The sequence below is a fragment of the Pseudomyrmex gracilis genome, unplaced genomic scaffold, assembly GCF_002006095.1.
Source record: "Pseudomyrmex gracilis isolate BER0280 unplaced genomic scaffold, ASM200609v1 scaffold_106, whole genome shotgun sequence".
Classification (NCBI taxonomy): domain Eukaryota; kingdom Metazoa; phylum Arthropoda; class Insecta; order Hymenoptera; family Formicidae; genus Pseudomyrmex; species Pseudomyrmex gracilis.
The window spans coordinates 108,204-128,570 of NW_018020690.1; the positions used below are offsets into that span (position 1 = coordinate 108,204).

The 20,367-nt window shown below is 40.6% G+C and overlaps 6 protein-coding genes across 7 annotated transcripts; 3 read left to right on the plus strand and 3 right to left on the minus strand.

The window, feature by feature from the left end:
* The first annotated feature begins 1,231 nt into the window (after positions 1-1,231).
* Positions 1,232-6,488, plus strand: LOC109856078 (glutamate receptor ionotropic, delta-2-like). The gene is made up of 9 exons (XM_020430946.1): positions 1,232-1,368; positions 2,034-2,218; positions 2,971-3,158; positions 3,455-3,844; positions 4,045-4,215; positions 4,742-4,968; positions 5,096-5,298; positions 5,540-5,805; positions 5,895-6,488. Exons 1-9 carry the CDS (start codon positions 1,233-1,235, stop codon positions 6,478-6,480), a joined length of 2,352 nt encoding a protein of 783 aa, XP_020286535.1. The 5' UTR covers position 1,232; the 3' UTR covers positions 6,481-6,488.
* Positions 6,489-6,650: 162 nt separating this feature from the next.
* LOC109856077 lies at positions 6,651-8,383 on the minus strand. The gene is made up of 6 exons (XM_020430945.1): positions 8,201-8,383; positions 7,549-7,866; positions 7,349-7,458; positions 7,168-7,266; positions 6,976-7,095; positions 6,651-6,842 (listed from the first exon to the last, which is right to left on the minus strand). The coding sequence occupies exons 2-6, from the start codon at positions 7,834-7,836 to the stop codon at positions 6,719-6,721; spliced, it is 741 nt and encodes a 246-aa protein (XP_020286534.1). The 5' UTR covers positions 7,837-7,866; positions 8,201-8,383; the 3' UTR covers positions 6,651-6,718.
* A 1,678-nt stretch (positions 8,384-10,061) lies between these two features.
* Positions 10,062-12,605, plus strand: LOC109856048 (acyl-CoA dehydrogenase family member 9, mitochondrial). The gene has a single exon (XM_020430889.1). The coding sequence runs from the start codon at positions 10,354-10,356 to the stop codon at positions 12,238-12,240; it is 1,887 nt and encodes a 628-aa protein (XP_020286478.1). The 5' UTR covers positions 10,062-10,353; the 3' UTR covers positions 12,241-12,605.
* A 120-nt stretch (positions 12,606-12,725) lies between these two features.
* LOC109856049 (programmed cell death protein 2-like) lies at positions 12,726-15,375 on the minus strand. Its single transcript, XM_020430891.1, has 4 exons — positions 14,849-15,375; positions 13,913-14,340; positions 13,342-13,794; positions 12,726-13,238 (listed from the first exon to the last, which is right to left on the minus strand). The coding sequence occupies exons 1-4, from the start codon at positions 14,957-14,959 to the stop codon at positions 12,974-12,976; spliced, it is 1,257 nt and encodes a 418-aa protein (XP_020286480.1). The 5' UTR covers positions 14,960-15,375; the 3' UTR covers positions 12,726-12,973.
* A 160-nt stretch (positions 15,376-15,535) lies between these two features.
* LOC109856050 (protein fuzzy homolog) lies at positions 15,536-17,712 on the minus strand. 2 transcript variants are annotated; one of them, XM_020430893.1, is made up of 6 exons: positions 17,499-17,712; positions 17,251-17,393; positions 16,696-17,088; positions 16,416-16,613; positions 16,083-16,285; positions 15,536-16,007 (listed from the first exon to the last, which is right to left on the minus strand). In XM_020430893.1, the coding sequence occupies exons 2-6, from the start codon at positions 17,326-17,328 to the stop codon at positions 15,638-15,640; spliced, it is 1,242 nt and encodes a 413-aa protein (XP_020286482.1). In that variant the 5' UTR covers positions 17,329-17,393; positions 17,499-17,712; the 3' UTR covers positions 15,536-15,637. The 2 variants fall into 2 exon arrangements, with proteins under 2 accessions (XP_020286482.1, XP_020286481.1); XM_020430892.1 differs by having other exon boundaries at positions 17,251-17,712.
* Positions 17,713-17,887: 175 nt separating this feature from the next.
* On the plus strand, positions 17,888-20,367 carry LOC109856051 (RNA-binding protein Rsf1). Its single transcript, XM_020430894.1, has 3 exons — positions 17,888-18,110; positions 18,761-19,363; positions 20,121-20,367. Exons 2-3 carry the CDS (start codon positions 18,771-18,773, stop codon positions 20,146-20,148), a joined length of 621 nt encoding a protein of 206 aa, XP_020286483.1. The 5' UTR covers positions 17,888-18,110; positions 18,761-18,770; the 3' UTR covers positions 20,149-20,367.

Sequence of the window (20,367 nt, forward strand, 5' to 3'; positions counted from 1 at the left end):
CCGCGCGGCCGAGGTCAGTGACCCCGCCAAGGCCGCGCGGCCGAGGTCAGTGACATTACTGTAGTATGTATATAATACATATAATACAATATAAAGTATAATATTATAAATATATAATAAATTATATGTATAATATGTATTATTTAATGTTATATATAATATAAACTACAGTCACGTTATTTTCACGTGTTGTTTTTCTACTCTATCCTGTCACGTGACTTTAATTTTCTCTACATATACGACGACCTGTCTCATAATCGCTTTTCATTAATTACTCTCTCGATCTTACCGATTTGATTCGACTCGATCAACCAACCAACCAATCGGCTACGCGGAAAAGAGGCAACAGTAGATGCGATACATTCGGCTCCAAAACGCGCACTTCTCGGTCCAAATGTCCTTTTTTATATAGGATTAATTACTTAAGAATCGTTACACAACATTTTTGCCGTTTTTATTTTTCTTTTTCGTAAGATCACCGTTGTGGATATGAGACAAACCATTTTGTCGCGACTAATTCGTTGTCTATTATCGTAATTACCATTATCTTCTTTCTTTATTATCGTGATATCTCATCTTCGTAGAAGCTATAAGCCGAATTGGTTTCACAAAAACTAAATTCTCTCAGTGCGAAATTGGTCCCTACACCGCTAACATATCGCAGAATGTATAAACTTTAATTGTTGCTCCTATGTTACACACGTAGTAATTAAATTACATAAATGTCGCAAAACTAATATAAAAAAAAAAATAAATAAAAAAAAAAAATAAAAAAAAATAAAAAAATAAAAAACAATTTTCTCTCTCTATATGTGCGTGTTGAAAAGACTCGTTTGAATGACGTGTGGTGAAGAGTGACGCGCACGAAATCGTGAGTTATTTCGGCTCTTTCTTCTCTTACCGCCGTTATACGTTAACGTCAAGCTTATCCTCTTTTGCTGTCAGTGATTCGACATTCAATCGATGAATTAAAAACTCGACACGCCTTCAACGTAACGCTTGCATTCTTGAAATTGGACGTGGTATCGATTTACTATTTCGCAATCGCGCTTGGATAAATTGTAAGGAACAAACGTGATGATATGTCTCGTGAATCATTATTTGTGAAAGACGGCGCGAACAGTAGTTAAAAAACCCATTTAAATCGCAATCGTTTTAAATGATAAGTTTTTATATTGTTTTTTCAGATTTGTGCAATGCCGCCGGTTGTGCGCGCGGGAGCGCTGCTAGTGATGCAATTGATTGTGGTTCACGCGAGCGCAAAGTCTTGCATTTTAGCGTCGCCGTTGACGCTGCAATTGCTGTTAGAGTACGCGGAATGGCGATCCTGGGACCAAGTGGTTCTCTTCGACAACGTCACCCCGTTCAGTGAGTGTGTCCTTCCAGATATAAGTTATGTTTGAAAAAAAAAGCCAATGTTACAATGACAAATTTATTCTACTTTTTTAGAGATTGTTTTTAATGAGTAACAATAAAAAGTGAGCTTTCTAAAAAACAAAACTGACGGATATTTTACTTTAAGTAGGTTGAAAAGTAGGTTGAAAAGAACTTGAAGCGTATAAGATATAACGAATTGATTAATATAATTAATTGATTCAATGATCATCCGCGAAAATAATCGTAAAACGTTGCGTTTAACGTTCCGTTGAGACATTACCCAAAATGCGTTTTTATCTCTCATATTGTGTTATATTTATTATTTTCTGGTTTTATTGACAAACACTACTTCTGATTATCCTGTAATTGCGAACTGAGTTTATTTTAACAACTGTTTTAATTTGAGAAAAAGCATAGTCGAGACTTGAATAAACATTAATTCTATTATATAAGCTGCAAGGTTTTTTTTTAACGCGTTAACGTTCACATTTGATATATTTTTAGTTTTTCCGTATAAAACTTTTCAGTTTTTTTATCAATGGAATATTTTAGTAGCAAGCACGCGCGCTCTGCTAAATTAATTTTAATACATCTAGAAGTTTGTTTTGGGAGACACAGAGCAAGAATGCGATATAATTGATTACGACCAAATACAGATTGTGCTCTTAGTTACGCCCGGCCGGTGATTGAGTGCTTCGGTGAAAAAGGCATCAGTGTTTCTTTGCAATCGGCGACGAATCCGAATTTACCAGACGCTCTCACGATTCAAAAACACCGTATCGGAGCGATTGTGCTTGTGGACGATCTCAATGTGACATCATCTGATAACATTATTCAAATGGTATGATGTTAAAACATGAAATAAATGTGATATGCATGTATTCTAGAAGACAAAAAAAGACAGAGAAAGAAATAAGGAAAAAGTATAGAATATAAATCAAGAGTACAAAGTATAAAATATAAAATTCAGAATATAAAGTATTATTTCCTCTATTAAAAGCTTTGTAATAATTACAGTTTAATAAACACAGAGTACACAGCAATGCAAAATTTCGAATATTATGCGAATTTGTAAAAAATATACGTTTTGTCATTGATTCTTTTAATGACGAATTTTTACATTTACCAGTAATTAATAATTTCATTAAATAAGTTGTTTTAGTCATAAATTATTACTTCTAATTATTTGGTTTGCAAGAAAAAAATTGCATATTTTAAAATCTTTATTTCACACACATACATATTATTATATAAATTTTATTAAACATATTATTAAATATAGATATATACGTACATTTATATGTGTACAAAATTATTTGTTTCTGTACATTGTATTCTGTACATTTAAACTTAGAGATGGTGCGTTACTTTTTTTAAGACTTTATTTCCATATTCCCCAGAGCAATTATTCAATTTCGCTTATATTTCTCCAACGAGATATTCGTCGTCAAAAAGCCTGTATACGTGTCACGATATTTTAGATTCACATCTTTGCTTTGTCATACTACCGAAAAAAATGCCTACTGTTATCCACTTTCAATTTAATTACTTCAATGTTCATTAAGCTAATGCTTTGCGTTCGCATCTTTGTAGGCTTCCCAGAAATTTCTGTTCAACTATTACATATCCTGGCTCATGGTGACCACGAGAAACACCGACTCCACCATCGACACCGTTCTTCGGGATTTAAATATCGGTATCGACAGCGACGTAGTTGTTGCTACGTCGCCGTGGCAGAACGACGCTATCTCTTGGAAATACGCACAGAAATACCGGGAGAAGTAAATTTCACAAATTAAAATATAAAAGACATATAAAAAATACATACTTTATATAAACATATATCTATATTATGAAAAAAATACTGGTGTGTAAAATAACACTTGGATGCAAGCGTTCACCAGTAATTTTAACACTTAAGCTAAATATTTGACCATTTCTGCAAGGGATATAGAATAAGAATATATTATACTTTATTTTTTTAATTTTTTCATGTTACATTACTACAACACAATATTTCAATAGAAAAAAAATATACATGCACACACTACGTTCTAGTTAATTGTGCTTTCGTTAGAATATGTCGGTCTTTCCGGCAATACGGCGATCATTACCAGTTTACGGGACCGCCGGAAGGACGCAACGTCGAAAACGCGACGACTAATCTGAGCTACGCCGTAGTGGAGAACCGATCGGTATCCTTCTACCTGACGCACACGTACAAGATACGTCACGCCGACAACACGAGTCTCATCGTGCGATATCTCGGCTTCTGGAATCCGGGATCTCACACGCTGAAACCGCCGATCAACGTGAAGTTGAGAAACGATTTTAACGGTCTTCCCATCATTTTTGGCTTCTTGAACGGAACGAGCGACGGACTCGCGGACGTTACCGAGACAGAGGCGACCGATATAACACCACTTGTGGACTTTGCCACCATCGTCACCAGCAGTGTGAACGCCAGGTGTAAAGAAATCACAGCTCTAACTTTAAAAAAAAAATAATCGTTTTTTGTCATTTTTTCTCACGTGTTTTTCAAGCAATGGATTATTAAATTTTATACATGTAGAAACAAAACAAAATCCAAATAATAAAATTTACATTTGATCTGACATTAAAAGAGATATGTAAAAATTATATACAATATTTGATTAATTTTTGCAGAGTCGAATTGGTGCCGCACGAGAAACTCGGTACGTTAACTAACAAAGTATGGAGTCACCTTCTCGGTGACGTTGTAACGGGCACCGTTGACATCGGTTTGGGATATATAACGTCCAACGACGAGGAACGTTGGAAAGAAATGACTTTCAGCCATCCTCTGATACGATACATGTAAATAAAATTAAAAAAAAAAAAACTTCTCACTTAATTTTAGTTCAACCTTGTTTCTAATTTTGTTCGCGTATGTTCTTGCATTACATTTGAAATAAATAATTTACATCTCATGATTGCGCAGCAGTTTGCATCTTGTTTTTATAGATAAAGCATTTTATAAGCATTTAAACACAAATCACAGTGTGAAAAAAATCGCATCATTTGTTCAAGAATATTACAAGTGCAAGTTACGTCACCGAGTTAATTTTACATCACGCTAAACAGAATTTTAATAAAAATTGTAGAAAAAATATATAAAAAAACAATATTATAAAACGTATTTAAGTTGTCTTTTAGAAATATGAACTATTTGAAAATATAATATGTTCAAGATTAGATTATTTAAAAGTAAAATAAAATACTAAATATATAGACGTGTGAGATTTGTTTGTTTGCTACCACATAATCGCAATAATATTTATTGAAATTAAAAAGTTTGTTTTCGCTGTCCGCGCGATTTATCGAGTCAAATTTTGATACGCAGGAGAAATATTTATTATCATCCATTGGAAATCGGCACAATGAGAGACATATTTCTGCAACCGTTCGACAACCGATTGCTCGGTTGCGTCGCGGGAACTTACATCATTATGTTGATAGCTATGACAACAGTAATTTACGTAGCCAAACCAGTTCTAAACGACGAGGCTGGTAAACACGTCGGAGTTGGAGAGGCCGCCCTTTGGTGTCTGAGCATCATGTGCATGCAAGGTTTTCTTCTTTTCTCTTGATTAAATTATTCTACAACATTGAATCGAAGCTCAAAAGCTCGCAATTAAACGTTTCTTTTCAATTTTTATTAATTTCATTAAAAATTTGACGACTGGAATTTTTTCAGGATCACCCTGGGCGCCTCGCACTCCGTCCGGAAAGACTTTGCTGTTATTCAGCTTGATATTCTCCCTCGTGATGTACAATGCTTATGCCGGTTTCATCACATCTATACTGTCGGTGCAGGCCAGCGGAATCAAATCGGTCACCGATCTTCTTTTTAACAACTTCAAGCTAGGATACAGTATCGCCGACGATACTTGGTTAAGAGTGCGCGAAATTTTATTGAAATATCATATAATTTACGGCACAGTTGTATTGTGTGTTATATTATTTTGTCGCGTTAAAAATAGTAATATTTTATGTATTATCGTTAAGCGAGTTGTAATTAGTATTCAAAAAATTACATAGACATGAAAAATTTTAATTTTATGTTTATTGTTAATTTTATTTTTATAAGTTTGATTTATTATTTCGATTTGCCATTTGTCTGCCGTTTTTTTTTTTTCAGAACGCGAACGACAGTAGCCTCCGTCAGTTGTACATAAAGGCGTTCAACAACCGTGAATCTGGTTTGGAAACCACAACGGGCCTGATGAAGGCCGTGAACGGCCGTTACGGATTTTTCGCCAGCGCGACTCTCGCAAGACGAGCCCTCAGAACGACGTTTATACAGGAGCGATGCACCTTGAAGGAGCTGGCGCTTCCACAAACACTCACCGTCGTCGCTCTTCCGATGGCGAAGACCTGTCCTTACAGGAAGATCATAAATCTCAAGTATGTGTTCATGGGAGCCTAGTCCCAAAGCTGTCGGAGATTATCGACACTCGCGTCTACAATCACGTTTTTGATTTCGCCGTTCTTAGTATTCTGCGCTCGTCCGAGTACGGCGTGCTGAACAAGATTCAGGAGCGAATGTTGCCGACGATGCCGCGCTGCGCGTCGTCCGCCGCTTTCCACAGCGCGAGACTCGCCGACGTTTATTCCGCGTTCTTCCTCCTGGTGGCGGGCATGATCACCGCGATCTCCATTGGCATCGTCGAGAGGATATGGAACAAGAGGAGGCAGATGCGCGAGACGATAATACGCGGCATTTGTCATCACAATCTGCTACCGCACATTCACTTTCATCATCACCATCACGTCAACCCTCAGCTTCGTCATCCCGACGTCAGTGACGGGATGTCCTCGAGCACCGGATTGCGCGATCCCGCTTATCATGCTCGCCAGATGTGGCCGCTCGTTGGTCTGCGGGACCGCGACGCGGTCGTTACCCCGGAAAAATCGAGAGCGACGGGATTGGAGTCGCGTTTCCAGGTGAGACGACGATCCGCGGTATCCAAGAGAGTGTTCTGGCCCTCGTTCGCGGGCTTGTCCAAGAAGAAGACGAGAACAAACGAGAGAACCACGCCGAGCGCGGAGGCAAACCAAGTCTTCTCGTTTCGCGAGTGAACGCCGAATATTTTTCTCGAATTGTTTTTAAACTGGTCACTACTAATTTAATTGCACAAATATTCCGTATAGTTATAAGTGTCTTTTTGTTGCAGTAAAATGTCGAATAAATTTATTTATAAGAATTTAAAATCTGGCGTAGAATAAAGATTTCATTTTTTTTCTTACTTAAAAATCTCAAAAAAAAAAAAAATATATATATATATATATATATAACACGTGATACAAAATGTATAAATTATCTGTAATTACTGTATTCAGCGAGAATTTTTACGCGAGCATCGACGTTGGTCCTAGTGGACGTCTGTCGTCTGTGAATGTTATTTATGTTTCTGCAGTCTCGTAAACTGCCGATCTCGTTTCTGAAAAAATATTAATTATTAAATCTTTATTTTGTGTTTTGAAGACCATTCGAACAAGATTTCGTCCGAAAACAGTTGACGGGAACAAAAAAAAAAAACACTCGGAAATAATTGAGAAAAAAATACACAGTACTTGCAAAGAACGTCTTCCAGATTGAAAGCGTAATCTTCGTCTTCGCACCATTCTCTCCAGTGTTTGTACAACTGTAGATCTTGCATCTCGTCGAGGTACTCGTGGCACATAGTTTTCAAGCTAAGACAATAAAAATGACAGATGTGCATATCGACGTTATTTAATTAATTGATAACATTTTGCGCGTGTTACTTGTCACCCCACAATCCGTCAGCGGATGAGGCGATGAGCTTATCGCCCAGTGTCGGGTCAGAGATCAATCTCTTGCCGTCAATTTCTCGCAAACCGTAACTGAAATAGAATCATCAAACGTTGTGACAACATGAAAACTAGATAATTTGTGCAATCGGACGGAACGGAAATGAATATTTACTTTTGAAAAGAATGATCGCAGATAGTTCGCAGAAGAAGCGCGGCTTCGGTGTCGTTCAGCCAATCATTAGGTGCCATCATGTCGTGAACTTCCAGCAGAGTTTGATTAATCTGACAAAACAACATGCATCTTTTTTTTGTATTTAACACTTAAAAATATTATTTCGTTGCAAACAAATTCAATATGTCGTTGCCGCGAACCTTTTCGGCGACAGCCACGCACATGCTACATCTGACGCACGCGGACGATAGATCCACGTGTGTTCTGCCGCATCCATTTACGGCGCAATTATACGAGATCGCGCGTACAACTCCCACGCCCGACGATCTGCAGTCGCAGTAAGGATCGACGGTGACGTTCGAGTCGGTCAGAGGATCGTGATGAATCGTTTTGTTGCACTCGCTGCGGAGCGTTTGCACTCGATCGCCGAAGCTGCAACTGTTGGTTCCGCACAGGAGCAAAATCAGCAACACCGCTCTCGAGAACATTATCCCAAAGTTACCTCATGTTTTTGTTTCCTAAACAATAATAATACACATGCATGAGAAATGGAATTCATTCGAGAACCAACGAAACTAATTTATAAGGTCTATTAATTTTTTTAATCTTATCTCATCTTATCTCTCTATCTCAAATCTTTTATAAAAATCAACCTTTTGGTATTTATTCAACCTCGTCCCCATTTTCAGAAATAACTTTTTAGCATATGAATACATTTTGTGCAAAAAAATGTCGCATAAATTTATTATCTTTCTGAAGATGGAGATGGAACGGAATAATTATATAAGTTTATCTTAAATTTTCAATTTTAAATATTTTACAATTTTTTAAATTAACTTTTTGCAAGCTTACGTAAATTCGAAATTGATTTTTCTTCAGTTTGTACAAGTCGTTTTAGCATTTGTCATCGATATATATATATATATATATTTTTTCAAGAGAAAATAGATTGAGACGATAGACTTATTTTTTAAGTTTAATTATACGTTTTGCAGATTATAAAACGATTGAAAGGTTATTTCAGTATGTCGAGAATGTTACAAAAACAAGCGAACGAAGTTTTATAAGAAAAAAATACATATACATATATAATATAGCATACGTAATGTAAACTATAGATTTGTGTTAGTGGCAATGTAAATATATTGGAACGCAGCTTTTGACGCCACATAATGGCAAATGTTCAGCAGAACGCAATTGTTTTGGGAAATAAGTACATTTTTTTTGTAAATTTATCGTGAATTTCCAAAAAACCTTCTGTAAAAGAGTAGTTGCAAATAAGCCACGTAAACGATTCCGGCGAGCGTGACTAACAGCGGAAGCGAAGCCGTCATCGTTCAAAGATTTCTCGCATTCTATTGACTTAAATGCTACTGATAAACATATGCCGCTGTTTTTTTTAGCATAAATGCTTCTTTAACATAAATTGTTAACGCTTATTGTGCGCTTACAATGCGCACATAGCGCATTGTATACATAATGCAGAAAAATTTCCATCGCAATATTATTTCGCTGTTTCTTTGTAAAAATATAAAACGTAAAAAGAAAAAATTACATTTTTAAAAAGAAGATATTTGTTATTTTTTTTATTTGTTATTCTTCTCTCTAATAATATTTCTTTTAATTCGACAAAGTGTGTGAAACAAGACAAGCGGACACGTTTCAGATGTTACTTATTATATCTCTTGTTTTACATCCGAATCTTTCGAATAATCTTTTTATTTGATCGATTACAGCAGATTCCGTTTGTTTGCGTCAGTTCAACGTTTATATCAAATAATTTGTCTTGATGGGCAATGATTTATTAGCTTTATTTCGTCAAGTTTTTCTTCCATGCTGTTATCTCATTACCATACATATACATATATATACGCTCGTAAGCTGATCACACGCAGAACTAACATAAATTCTTCTGGCGTTTTCGATCGGTGGAAGTGATTCAACCGAATATCGAACGAAAATGTTATTATTTCTTCACGTCAAGTAGAACATACGTACATATGTACGTACATAGCGTCAAGAGTTGAAGCTGGTATATATGTATGTATGAATATTTCGGACGGAATAGAGACCAATTGCAATCGGGCAAATCTAAGCTGGATATTAATTTCCGACATGACGTTCGAAAAGCCAATTAAAAAAAAAACCAATCAACTGTACTTTGAACCATGGTGGAATTACCATGCTTTAAACATTGTTAAACAGCTTATGTACTTTAAACAGTTACATAATGGCATTTCAACGGAAACAGACAATTCTTTCTGTTGTGGTGTGATGTGACATCGCTTTGTTTATTAATTACGAAAAAGTTCCCCCGGATGCAACAAAAATAAATAAAAAAAAAGAACAATAATCAAAATAACAAAAACCATAATGAAAAGAAAATATCAAAAATAAGCGTATAAAGATAGTAACAAAATACTAATTGCGAAAAATAAAACAAAAAGATAATAATAAATGAAAAATAAAGAAGTGAAAATAAATGACATTTAATAAAAAGAGGACTTATATGAAAACTCTCCGCAGAGCGACTTGTCAATGAGCGCGCTATGTCCAAACGTGGACACGGTTCTTATGTCCACGTTTCCTAACCTAACCCTAACCTAACCCTAACTTAACCCTAACCTGTCAAGATGTGAACAGAATAAATGCGCACGCTGTGAACTTAGCGCGGAATAGAACCGTGTTCACGTTTGGACGTAACGCATGCACTGACAAGTCGCTCGTGGACATGGCTACGTAGTTGTCAATGCGCACCACCCATAGACATAGCGCTGTCTTACAGGGCGGAAAAGCTATTAGTTTTTCACAGAGAGTGGGTTTTTCATATGGCTTTTGGCCGCTCTCATTCTTCTCTCTGCTGTTCGTTAGATAGAAGTGGGAGCAGCAGAGTGACGAGGAGTGCGGAGAGTGCATCGTGTGCACGTGTACTTTTGTGCGTCTGGGAGAAGTCATCACAAATCTCTGCGTCTCGAAAAGGTTAGAAATTTCATTTAGCGACGACGATGCTGGCACATCGGTTTCTGGGTGGTAGAAAGCAGCTGTGGCACGCCGCGTGCAACTGCGCGCCGGTTCGGTACGTGCAGAACGCGAGCGAGCCAAGCCAGGCGTTGGATACAATCAACATCGAGATGAGGATGCCGGCGCCAATCGCGCAACTACCGCAACGACAGCCGTTTGCCAAGAACCTGTTTCTCGGAATATTGGACAATGAGTTCATGTACTTCTCCGAGCCGCAGTCTAAGGAGAGGCACACGCAGTTCTTCGAGTGGCTGCAGCCTATCGAGAAATACATGGCCGAGTGTATGGAGGATCCGCAGAGCGTACGTAGGAACGATGTTCTGTCCCATCTGCGAGATCTGGGCGTCTTCCGGGCGAACGTGAGCGAAAAGCACCTGGGTTTGAGTCTCAATCAAACGGAACTGACCAAGCTGGTTGAGGTGCTCAGTTGTCTACCCTGGTTGGGTTCTTACATGGTGAAGAATCACATCGCGCCCATTCACATTATCAACCTGCTTGCCACAGAGGAGCAGAAGGCCAAGTACATGCCAAGAATAATCACCGGAGAACTGGTGCCCGTTCTGTGTTACACAGAGTCCGAGAGCGGACTAAATCTGCACACAAACATGACGTCGGTTTTGGACTCAGATTGCAACACGTTCTACGTGATAAACGGCGAGAAGTCCTATGTGTCCAACGGACAGGACGCTAATCTGTACGTTGTCTTCGCCACCTACGGCAATCCGAACTCGATCAGCAGTCATCATAATCCGTTGTCTGTGTTTCTGGTGGAGCGCGACTCCGGAATCGTCTGCAAGGATGTGAAGAATTTAGTAGGACTCAGAGGTAATCCTGTGTGCACGGTTACTTTCAAAGACGTCAAAATTCCCAAGGAAAATTTACTGGGCAAGATAAGAGCCGGGACGGATGTGTTGGTGAACTTTCTCTCTCCTGGAAGCAGGAACATCGCCCCGCAGGCAGTTGGTTTGTTAAGAACTTTCATGAGGATACTTACGAGGAATATATTGCAGAGGAAGCATCTGGATAAAAATTGTCACGAGTTCGAGGGTGTTCAAGAAATAATAGGCAAAATTGCAATTGCGTTGTACGCTATGGAGAGTACTTTGTACTTCACTACCGGCATGATGGACTTATACGAGAATCAAGATTGCTCACTCGAGAAAGCCATGACGGAGGTCTTTTGCGCGACCGAGTGCGTCGCGCGCGTCTACGATGGGTTACAGATCATCGGAGCGCAGAGCTACTTGAGGGAAAATCCTTACATACAGATTCTCGAGGATGCGTTGTCGTATACGCTGTTCGACGGTTGCAACATGGACTCGAACACGTACATAGCTCTGCTCGGTCTCCAGCACACGGGCAAACACATGCGTGATCACATATTCAAGTTACGAAATCCTTACACCTTTCCTCTGTACACGTTGTTCGCCGGCACTCGGGAGCCACGATTGAGGCTCCGTATAATGGATCATTTGCATCCGTCTTTGATAAGCGGCGCCGAAATTGCGGAAAAATGTCTCGCCAGGCTGCAGACCGCTTCGGTGGTAATGTTGCAGCGCCACGCCGTCCAAGCGCCCGAACGGCAAATGGAGCTGCGCAGACTGAGCAAAATCGCAACGAGAACGTTCGCGTTGTTAGCCGTCCTCTCGCGCTGTTCCAGGTCGTACTGCATCGGTCTGAGAAACAACGAGAGCGACAGGTTCGTAGCAGGCGGTTTCTCGCTCCAAACACTGGACCTGGTGCGAAATCTGTCGGACGAACTCGACAAGGAGGATCTGAACAACGGCGACGAACTCAACAGAAACATCGCCGAGGTCATGTTCAACAAAAAGGACTATTTCGCCGAACATCCGTTGAGCAGAACTTACTGAATTTTTTCGAACGCAAGTGCTCGTACTGCCAAAGACAGTTTACTGCGAGAAGCGTGTGTTTGAATCGTTCCTGAAGCGATCTGAATACATTGTTCTGAACCCAATAGATGTGAAAAGATATTATGTTATCTGTAAATTATTATCGAACTACATTTTATCTCGTAGCTTTAAAACACCGATAAGAATGTGTGCGTAAAGCTAAACATATAAGTCGTTCCGCAGGGAAAGCAAAGGAATATACGATGAAGTTTCCACGGAGAAGTATCTGTATTTATGTACGCCACAGAGTAGCAATTGTACAGTTGTACCTTAGAGACTAGAGATCGAGTTCTGAAAAGTAAAATAAATGCTTTTAATCACTCTTCTATCAGGCTCCTAGAAGTTCTTCTCGCCGAATCACATTAATCTCATTAATGTAAGATCGAATTGCATGCTCGTTTTTTTTTTTTTTTTTTTTTTTTTTTTTTTTTTTTTTTTTTTTTATGTTTTTTTTTTTTTTTTTTTTTTTTTTGTTGTTTTTTGCTAAGTGTTGACCATCGATCGCTATTTAGGATTTTTGATGAATATACGAAGAGGTGGACGGTATTCTCCTACAAGACGTAACATGACTAGTCGTCCTAGACGCGTAAATATGAAATTCTATATAGGATCACTGGAAGAACCGTAGTAGCTTCACTCGTAATAATTTCTTTTTCCTTTTTTATTTTTTTTTTTTTTTTTTGCTACCTCACGACTATAGTCTCTCTGCTTGAACAACCACATGCTCCTCCCGATACGAGTCGGTCGCGGACCAGCAGCTTCTGACGCAGGTGTATATTAAAACGGTCCCGAACTCGATTTGAAAACTCCGCTCGGTACGCGGATTCAGTATCAGCTTCGGTATGAGCGTCGGTAGTACTTGCAGCTCGAAGGTCATCTCGTCCCCGCAATGCCGACACTTGCCGATGCAACCGCTCAGTGGATACAGCAGTAACGGCGCGGAATTGTCTCTTGAATATCTAAACGTCAAATAAAAAGAATTAATAATAATAACAACATCACGCGTATAATTTATCCGCGTGTAATACATAACGTGATGAGAATACACGTTAGAGGTTTTACCGCAGCAGCTGTCCGGGATTTCTCTGTATTCTGCAAACGAAGTTATGAAACATCTCGTCGCCGTGCTTGGGAATACCCTTCTCGTACTTTTCCACATCCGTCTCGATGGTTTTGGAATTGCCGGACTCGGTGTACTTCGTCGACGTGTTGTCCGGATTGCTGTGCTGATATTCGACCAGCAGATCCCGAACGTGTTGGGACACGTCCGAGCTGTAATCCTCCTCGTCGACCGCGAGGAATATCTCGACGAACGAGTAGTTCGTCTCCGCGTTTGTGATTTGCAGCGGCAGCGGCGTCATCTCTTGAAGCAAACTGATCAGATCGCATTGCGGCCGCGTCGGCGTGTCGATGCACACAACCTCGTTCTCGTCACCGTCGATCTCCGCGGACGCCTGAGGAGAATCCAAACGACCCACGGCGCCTCCGCTCACCGGAGAATCCACACTGTTCGGACTGAAATATTCGACGAGGAGCGAGAAGTGTAATTGGTTTATTATGCGCTTTATCTTTTTCTTTAAATAAAATATTTGTAACTATAGAAAAAAATATATATATATATTTAAACTCAGACCTATTCGCATTCGGATCGTCCACACGTAGCACGGACAATTCGTCTCGTATCTCCTGATCTATTTCTTCGTGCAGAGAAAAGTGAAATTGCAAAGGATCGTTCCTCAACATGTTGTTTCCGTTTTGTTCCGACGCGTTGTCGTTCACGTTATCCCCCCAGTCGTCCTCGCCCGACAACCAGGACGTCGTGGACGGCACGTTGACGGATTCCGGCGCGCTCGTCCTCGCTTCGTCCTCCAGATGCTGTATTCTCAGACACGTCCAGCTCTCATTTTGATTCCAGCAATTCGGATTGATACACGCGAATATGTACAGCGTCCGGTGATACTTGGAATTATCTAACGGCGCGTAAAGTTGGAGCGCCAGAAGTTGATGCAGGCTGCAGAGTCTGCATTGTGGCGGCGACAACGTGCTCTTCCCGTAACAGTTCTATAACCAGACACGATGCACTATATATGTCTATCATTACATTACAAAAAAGTCATCAGATAGTTTGCACTTGTATCGCAAACGATGATCCATTGATGAACACGTACGTAGAAATTAAAATCATATAAGAGAATTTTCATTTTTTATGAAATTTGACTACGTGCGCGACATGATCGTGTGAATTCTCATTTTCTCTCTCTCTCTCTCTTTCTCTCTCTCTTATCTGATATAAATTAAAATTCTAAGGAAAGCGCTCTTTATATGTAAATAAATTGATTTCGCTAATATAAAATAAACTAGAACGTTCTCCGCGCGTCGCACATCTCTCTCTCGCTTTATTGGATTATCGCCGCATTCGGTGCGCTGAATTGTTTGTCGACGCAATGCAGATCGATTCAATTACAAACTCTCCGGAAGCCGGAGGCGAGGAAAGAAAACGATGGCTCCCGCGTAAATGAGTTGTCCCTTTTTGTTTTTTTTTTTTTGTTTTTTTGTATTCTCTACTTACCGGATGCCCGCCGATCTTATTTGTCGTGAAGTTGAGCAGCGACCGATGTTTCTCGGTCACGTATTCGTCCTCGTATCCGAGATACACCTTCGCGCGACTGTCGCAAGCCATTTAAGCCATTCGATCGCGCATCCACATTGGGGAAGATTTCGGACGCGGCGAGACGAACACCTGTACTATCTCTCTCTCTGGTCTGGCTTTTAGTTACGACCTGGACAGCTGACACGCATCAGTAAAGCTTGACGCGTGCGCCTTTACTGACTCTCGCGCTTCCCTTATCGATTTTTTTGGTCTAGCCAACGTTAGCCGGACAATCTCTCTCTGCGCGGATGTGTTCTCGCGGTTTCTCCCTGATGGGATCGTCGGAACGTCGTTCTTTTTCTCGCGTTCGACGTTCGATCAGATATCGAAATAAACACAACACGTGCACGTGTCGAGAATGCCGTTTTTGGACAAAAAAGAACTTGATCTTAGCTGCACTTTCAGTAGTTAAAGCACGAAACGGGTATTTGAATAACAAAGGAAGAAAAAGGAAAGAAGCGAGGTGCAGAAAGTGCAGCTAAAAAACGAACAGATCTGCGTTATATTGTAGTTTGAATATTCATTCAATTTTTAAAGAACTTTTGAAATTTGTTTGTTTGTTTGTTTTTTTTTTTTTTTTTTTTTTTTAATAAGACGCAGTTAAAACATAGAAAGTAAAGAAAAAGACAATTGAATTACGTAGACCCTAAGTTAAACAATGTAAAAAACATTTTTTATTTCATGTACTTCGTGTAAAATGGAAGGAGCCTACCAACATATCTGCTTATCGCTGAACATCATTTTCAATATTTTTTGACTGATCAGTCTCATGGTGTGAGTTGGTACAACAGACGTGTACAATACGCACAGTATATTGTCACCGTGTTTCACCGCGTGACATTTGTGATACTCGGAGCACAGATACGTTTCCTTAGCTCCGGTGAATTTCCAGACGCTCGGATTCTTCTCGTCGTTGATCTCCTCGTTGTGATCCATCGACAACGCGAACGTCTCGACCGCTTGGTGATAAAACGTTCGCAGTATGTCCAATCTGTGCGACACCGTAACGCGATTTTTCGCGCATTGCGGATTTCTCCCGAGCACGAACTTGTCCACCTTGTAATTTGCCAACAGAAATCTAGAATATTCACAAAATACAAAATAACGACGACTGCGAACGGGGAGCAGCTGTAAGGCTGTTGCTTTCAATTACCCGAGTGTCTCGCTATCCAAAGAAACTGAAGAAGGCAAGTTTCGCGCGTAACATTGTTCAGCAATGGCGCACAACACGTCTGTGTTGCCCTTCCAACATTGCACAGCGAGCCTCTCGATTTCCATCAACTCCGGACTCGGTCCGCACAAAGCCAGCACTTCTACATGATTGATCAGAGTCACAGATACCAGTCTGAAAGCTACCTAACAAGTAGAAGATATATACCGTAACTTCTTCATAAAATTAAATTAAAATATAAAATTTAATTTAAATTTTAAATATAAATTTCAATTTAAATGTTACAGAGATCGCTTTCTTTTCGTGATCGCTTACATTTGGACTCTTACAGGGTAAGAACACCGGAATGTCCCGTATGGTGCAAACGCTCTCCGAAGTGATTGCTATCGTTAGCAACTTTCTCTCCACAGAATCCAACGACCACCAGCCGTCCGTAGCAGCCGCCACGCAACCGTGCACCAGAACGCAACCGTACATCGAGTCCAGACATTCCATGAATCCCTCTAAGCAAGTCTTTGAATGCATATCTGTGTTGAGTGGCGTGTAATAATAGTAATTTCATATATGCAATACATTGCGCGCAACTTCAAGATACCTGAAGCAAGTGGTTCTCAGAAGACATTACGCATTCGGTCATGTTGATCATGTCGGTCTTAGTGGAGACTTTGTCCCCTATGTCCAGGCAATCCATCAGTCTGTCTATAATGGAATTGCAGAAACGCATGTCTTTTTTTAGCCTTTCCACATTCTTCGAGTTCTTGATCTCGTCGATGCCGGTGAAGAGAACCATCGCGCCGAAGGTGGTGTCCAGAAACTTGTCCAGCACGTGCTTGGTCACTCCGCTCGCGATCGCTATCAGTATGATGCTCTGCTCGAATTCCTTCCACGCTACAGTTGTGTCCGGCAGATCGGTGTTCAGAAGAGTGATGTCGTGCGACTTGAGAAACATGTGAACTCCGTTGAGAGACGCGATCTTCGAAAATGTCATCTGCAAAAACATGTCAAATATAAAAACACACATTCCTCTTTGCTTGATTTCATACAGTTGGTTATTTATTTACACGTATAATTTATTTTATAAAAATACATTGAAATATATATAAATATATATTCAGATTTAAAAAAAATAGAGCAGTCGCGTGTTACGCACCGCGTCGCTGTCACCTTTCTGGCGGGAAAACAAAGGAATCCCTCCGGAAGAAGTCAAGCACATTACGTGCACTGACATTCTGTCGCTGTTCAAACTCTCAGGTCAGATATTCCAGCTGACAAATTGAATATCGTCGAGAGCGCCTTTGAACACACTCCGAGGTCGTGAGAACTTTCTCACAAGATGATCTCTATTACCTATTCAGGTGCTAATTAAAATATATAATCAAGTAAGAAGGAATTACATACTTGGCATCAAACGGATTTTCATGCGAGCGCACACGAGCGCGCACTTAACTTGTGTTTCCGACAGTTTGACAGCTGTCATATTTTGTTTTGTTTTTTTTTTTTCAATTTGAAAATATTCAATTCCACACAAGCGCGGACGGAAGAAAGAGAGCTTTTCGGTCAATGGTTACGGGGACTCTCAGTGGGAAGAACTTTTTTACCCCCCCCCCCCCGACAACAATCACGACGCACAAACATACATCTAGTTTGGAGCAAGAGGAACAACAGGTGCAGCAGCGCTTCCTTTGTTCGAACTTGCGTGTAGAGGAGGGAGAAACATCGCACCCGCGAAACGCGAGGTTTCCGCTCTATCCGTTCGGTTTTCGAAGCCGGCGCCTTCGAAGAACTTTTGGCGTCTGGGTTGGAGACGCGAACGCGACCAACGGGGCTTCTGTGCACTGTGAACCCCGGTTTTGACTCCGCGCCTATCGATTGCCGAATGTGCATCTTCTTCCGTGTAAATCTCATCGCGTAGCGTTTCTTGTCTCTCCGAACGTGTGGTTTTACGATTGTCGCGAACACAACGATCGGCGAAACGAGGAGGAAATCCGTCGGGAGCACAAGCGGGCACGGGTGAGTGGTCGCAAATATCTTTTTCGAATCCGTTGGCGCGTAAAGTCGTTGTTTATACGCGCACAACTCGTTACAGTGTATTTTACTGATCAATTTTTCGTTATTTCGACGCCGATCCCTAGCGTCGGTTTTGTTGCCGATCTCTCTGTTGGCGTTGATTTTTAGTGCAGTGCGAGAAAGAATGGCGGGCTTCGCCGCTCGCATCGCGTTTTATTCAGAGAGACAGAGACAAAAATACTGTGTACCGCCATAACGTTTATGGCGTACAACGGTTTTGCCCGTACTCGACCGTATTTTTGTTTCAGTCCGCACATGCAACAGAGAAATTTGTCCTAGATAGATTTGCGTACTCGGAAAACACTCGTTCACGCAGATCAAAAACACTTGTCAGAAAGGTGGTATTGTCGCTTGAGAAAACGAGAAGATCCTTTTGTGTGGTGTACGTTTCACAAAGAATTGTACTTGGTAGAACACAGGGTATAGACAAGTTGATTACTTTGTCAGTGGAAAGGTTTCTAGATCGTTCTGTTGCCTGTGTCAAACAATCAACAAGAGAAAAGTAAAAAAATTAAAAAAAAGAGATCGCCTCGCTCTCTCGGCAATTGTCAAGAATTGAATTTTAATACTCTTTTCTTTTTTTTTTTTTTCAGGAGGAGCAGAATGACGCCAGAAGGGTACACGCGCGTTTACGTGGGAGGGTTGAATGAGAGCATCAAAAAGGAGGATCTTCAGATGGAATTTGAGAAGTACGGGAAGCTGAACAAGGTTTGGGTGGCGTTCAATCCGCCTGGTTTCGCGTTCATCGAATTCTTCAACCTGAACGAGGCGGAACTGGCGTGCTGCAACATGAACGGGATGGAGATTATGGGTGCAAAGTTGAGGGTGGAAATTTCACGTGGTAGAGGTCGCGGTGGCGGCAGGGCTGGCGGCGCGGGTGGTGGTGGTGGTTTTCGAGGAAATCGCGGTGTTAGCGGTAGGGAGTATCGCTTGACGCGGTACGGCGCCACCGTGGGTTATAAAAGCAATACTTATCCAGATTACGGAGGCGGCTATTACGCAGGCAGGGGTGGCGCAAGTAGGGGCAGAGGTTACGGAGAGGACTATATGTACAATCGCAACGGCGGGTATGTCGCGCGTGACGGATATACGCAGGACGTCTACGGTGCTAGTAGTGGAGACACCGGCACCAACTACTACGGGAGAAACACGAGCACAGGGAGGTATCGAAGCCGCTCTCCCGCTGGCCGTGGAAGGTATTAACGATATACCCATATCACATCTCTAAATTGATTTTAAATCTCTCGCGAAACACTGCTACATATATTAGCGGGGTTGCGTTAGCTTGATACGTGCAATAATATATGCGAAAAAAAATAGGGAAGTTATATGTGATATAACGTACGGATGAAAAAAAAAAATCAGAGTGCGGGTTATAGTTCTGTTAAAGGCCTTTCTTCTCGATTCTTCCTAAGGTAATAAATACGACGGATATTTAAATTTCACTTTTTAAAACACTTATTGTCTCAAAGGCTTTCGGTAACTTTTCAACACACCGACGTCTCCTTGTGGGATTTAAGAATATATTACACTACGAATATATTAACTACGGAGAGACAGAAAAAAAAAAAATAATAATCTGATTGCATCAGAAACACAAATGGCAACACAATTAAACATCTTTGAAAAGGGTTTTATCTAGCAAACCTAAAACACGTATATTAATTGGTTCAGAGATGTTGTTTGTCAGGACGCATTTCCGAGCACTTTACCGTGTATCACATACCGTCGCTTCAGGCCTGTTACGAACTATACTACGAAAGAATTTGTATAAAAAAAACAAAAAAAAAAAGGTTTTTGCGAGTGCATGAGAGTGCTTCGTTGAATATGAGAAAATTCGTTTAATTGCATGCACTAAAAATATCAAGCTACTGTCGGCTCTCAGTCGATGGGAATCAGAAACCGGGCGTGAATAATGTGACCATCCTGTTTTTTGCACTTCCATGTTCACAGTCATCGTCATCTACGTGAATGCACATAAAAGAACTTCGCTGCGTCTTGCCAAACCGTACTGCGGGCCGATCAGCCACCCGCCTCGACGACTTCATTTCTGTCCAATCTACACAGTGACCTGTATATAAGACAAGAACAAACAACGCTGTGCAATGCTTACCCTGCATTGTACCACCCCGTGTAACAACATGCGGTCGCTGCCGGGGGAATACTTTTTATTGATAGACAAAACAAAAAAAAAAAAAAA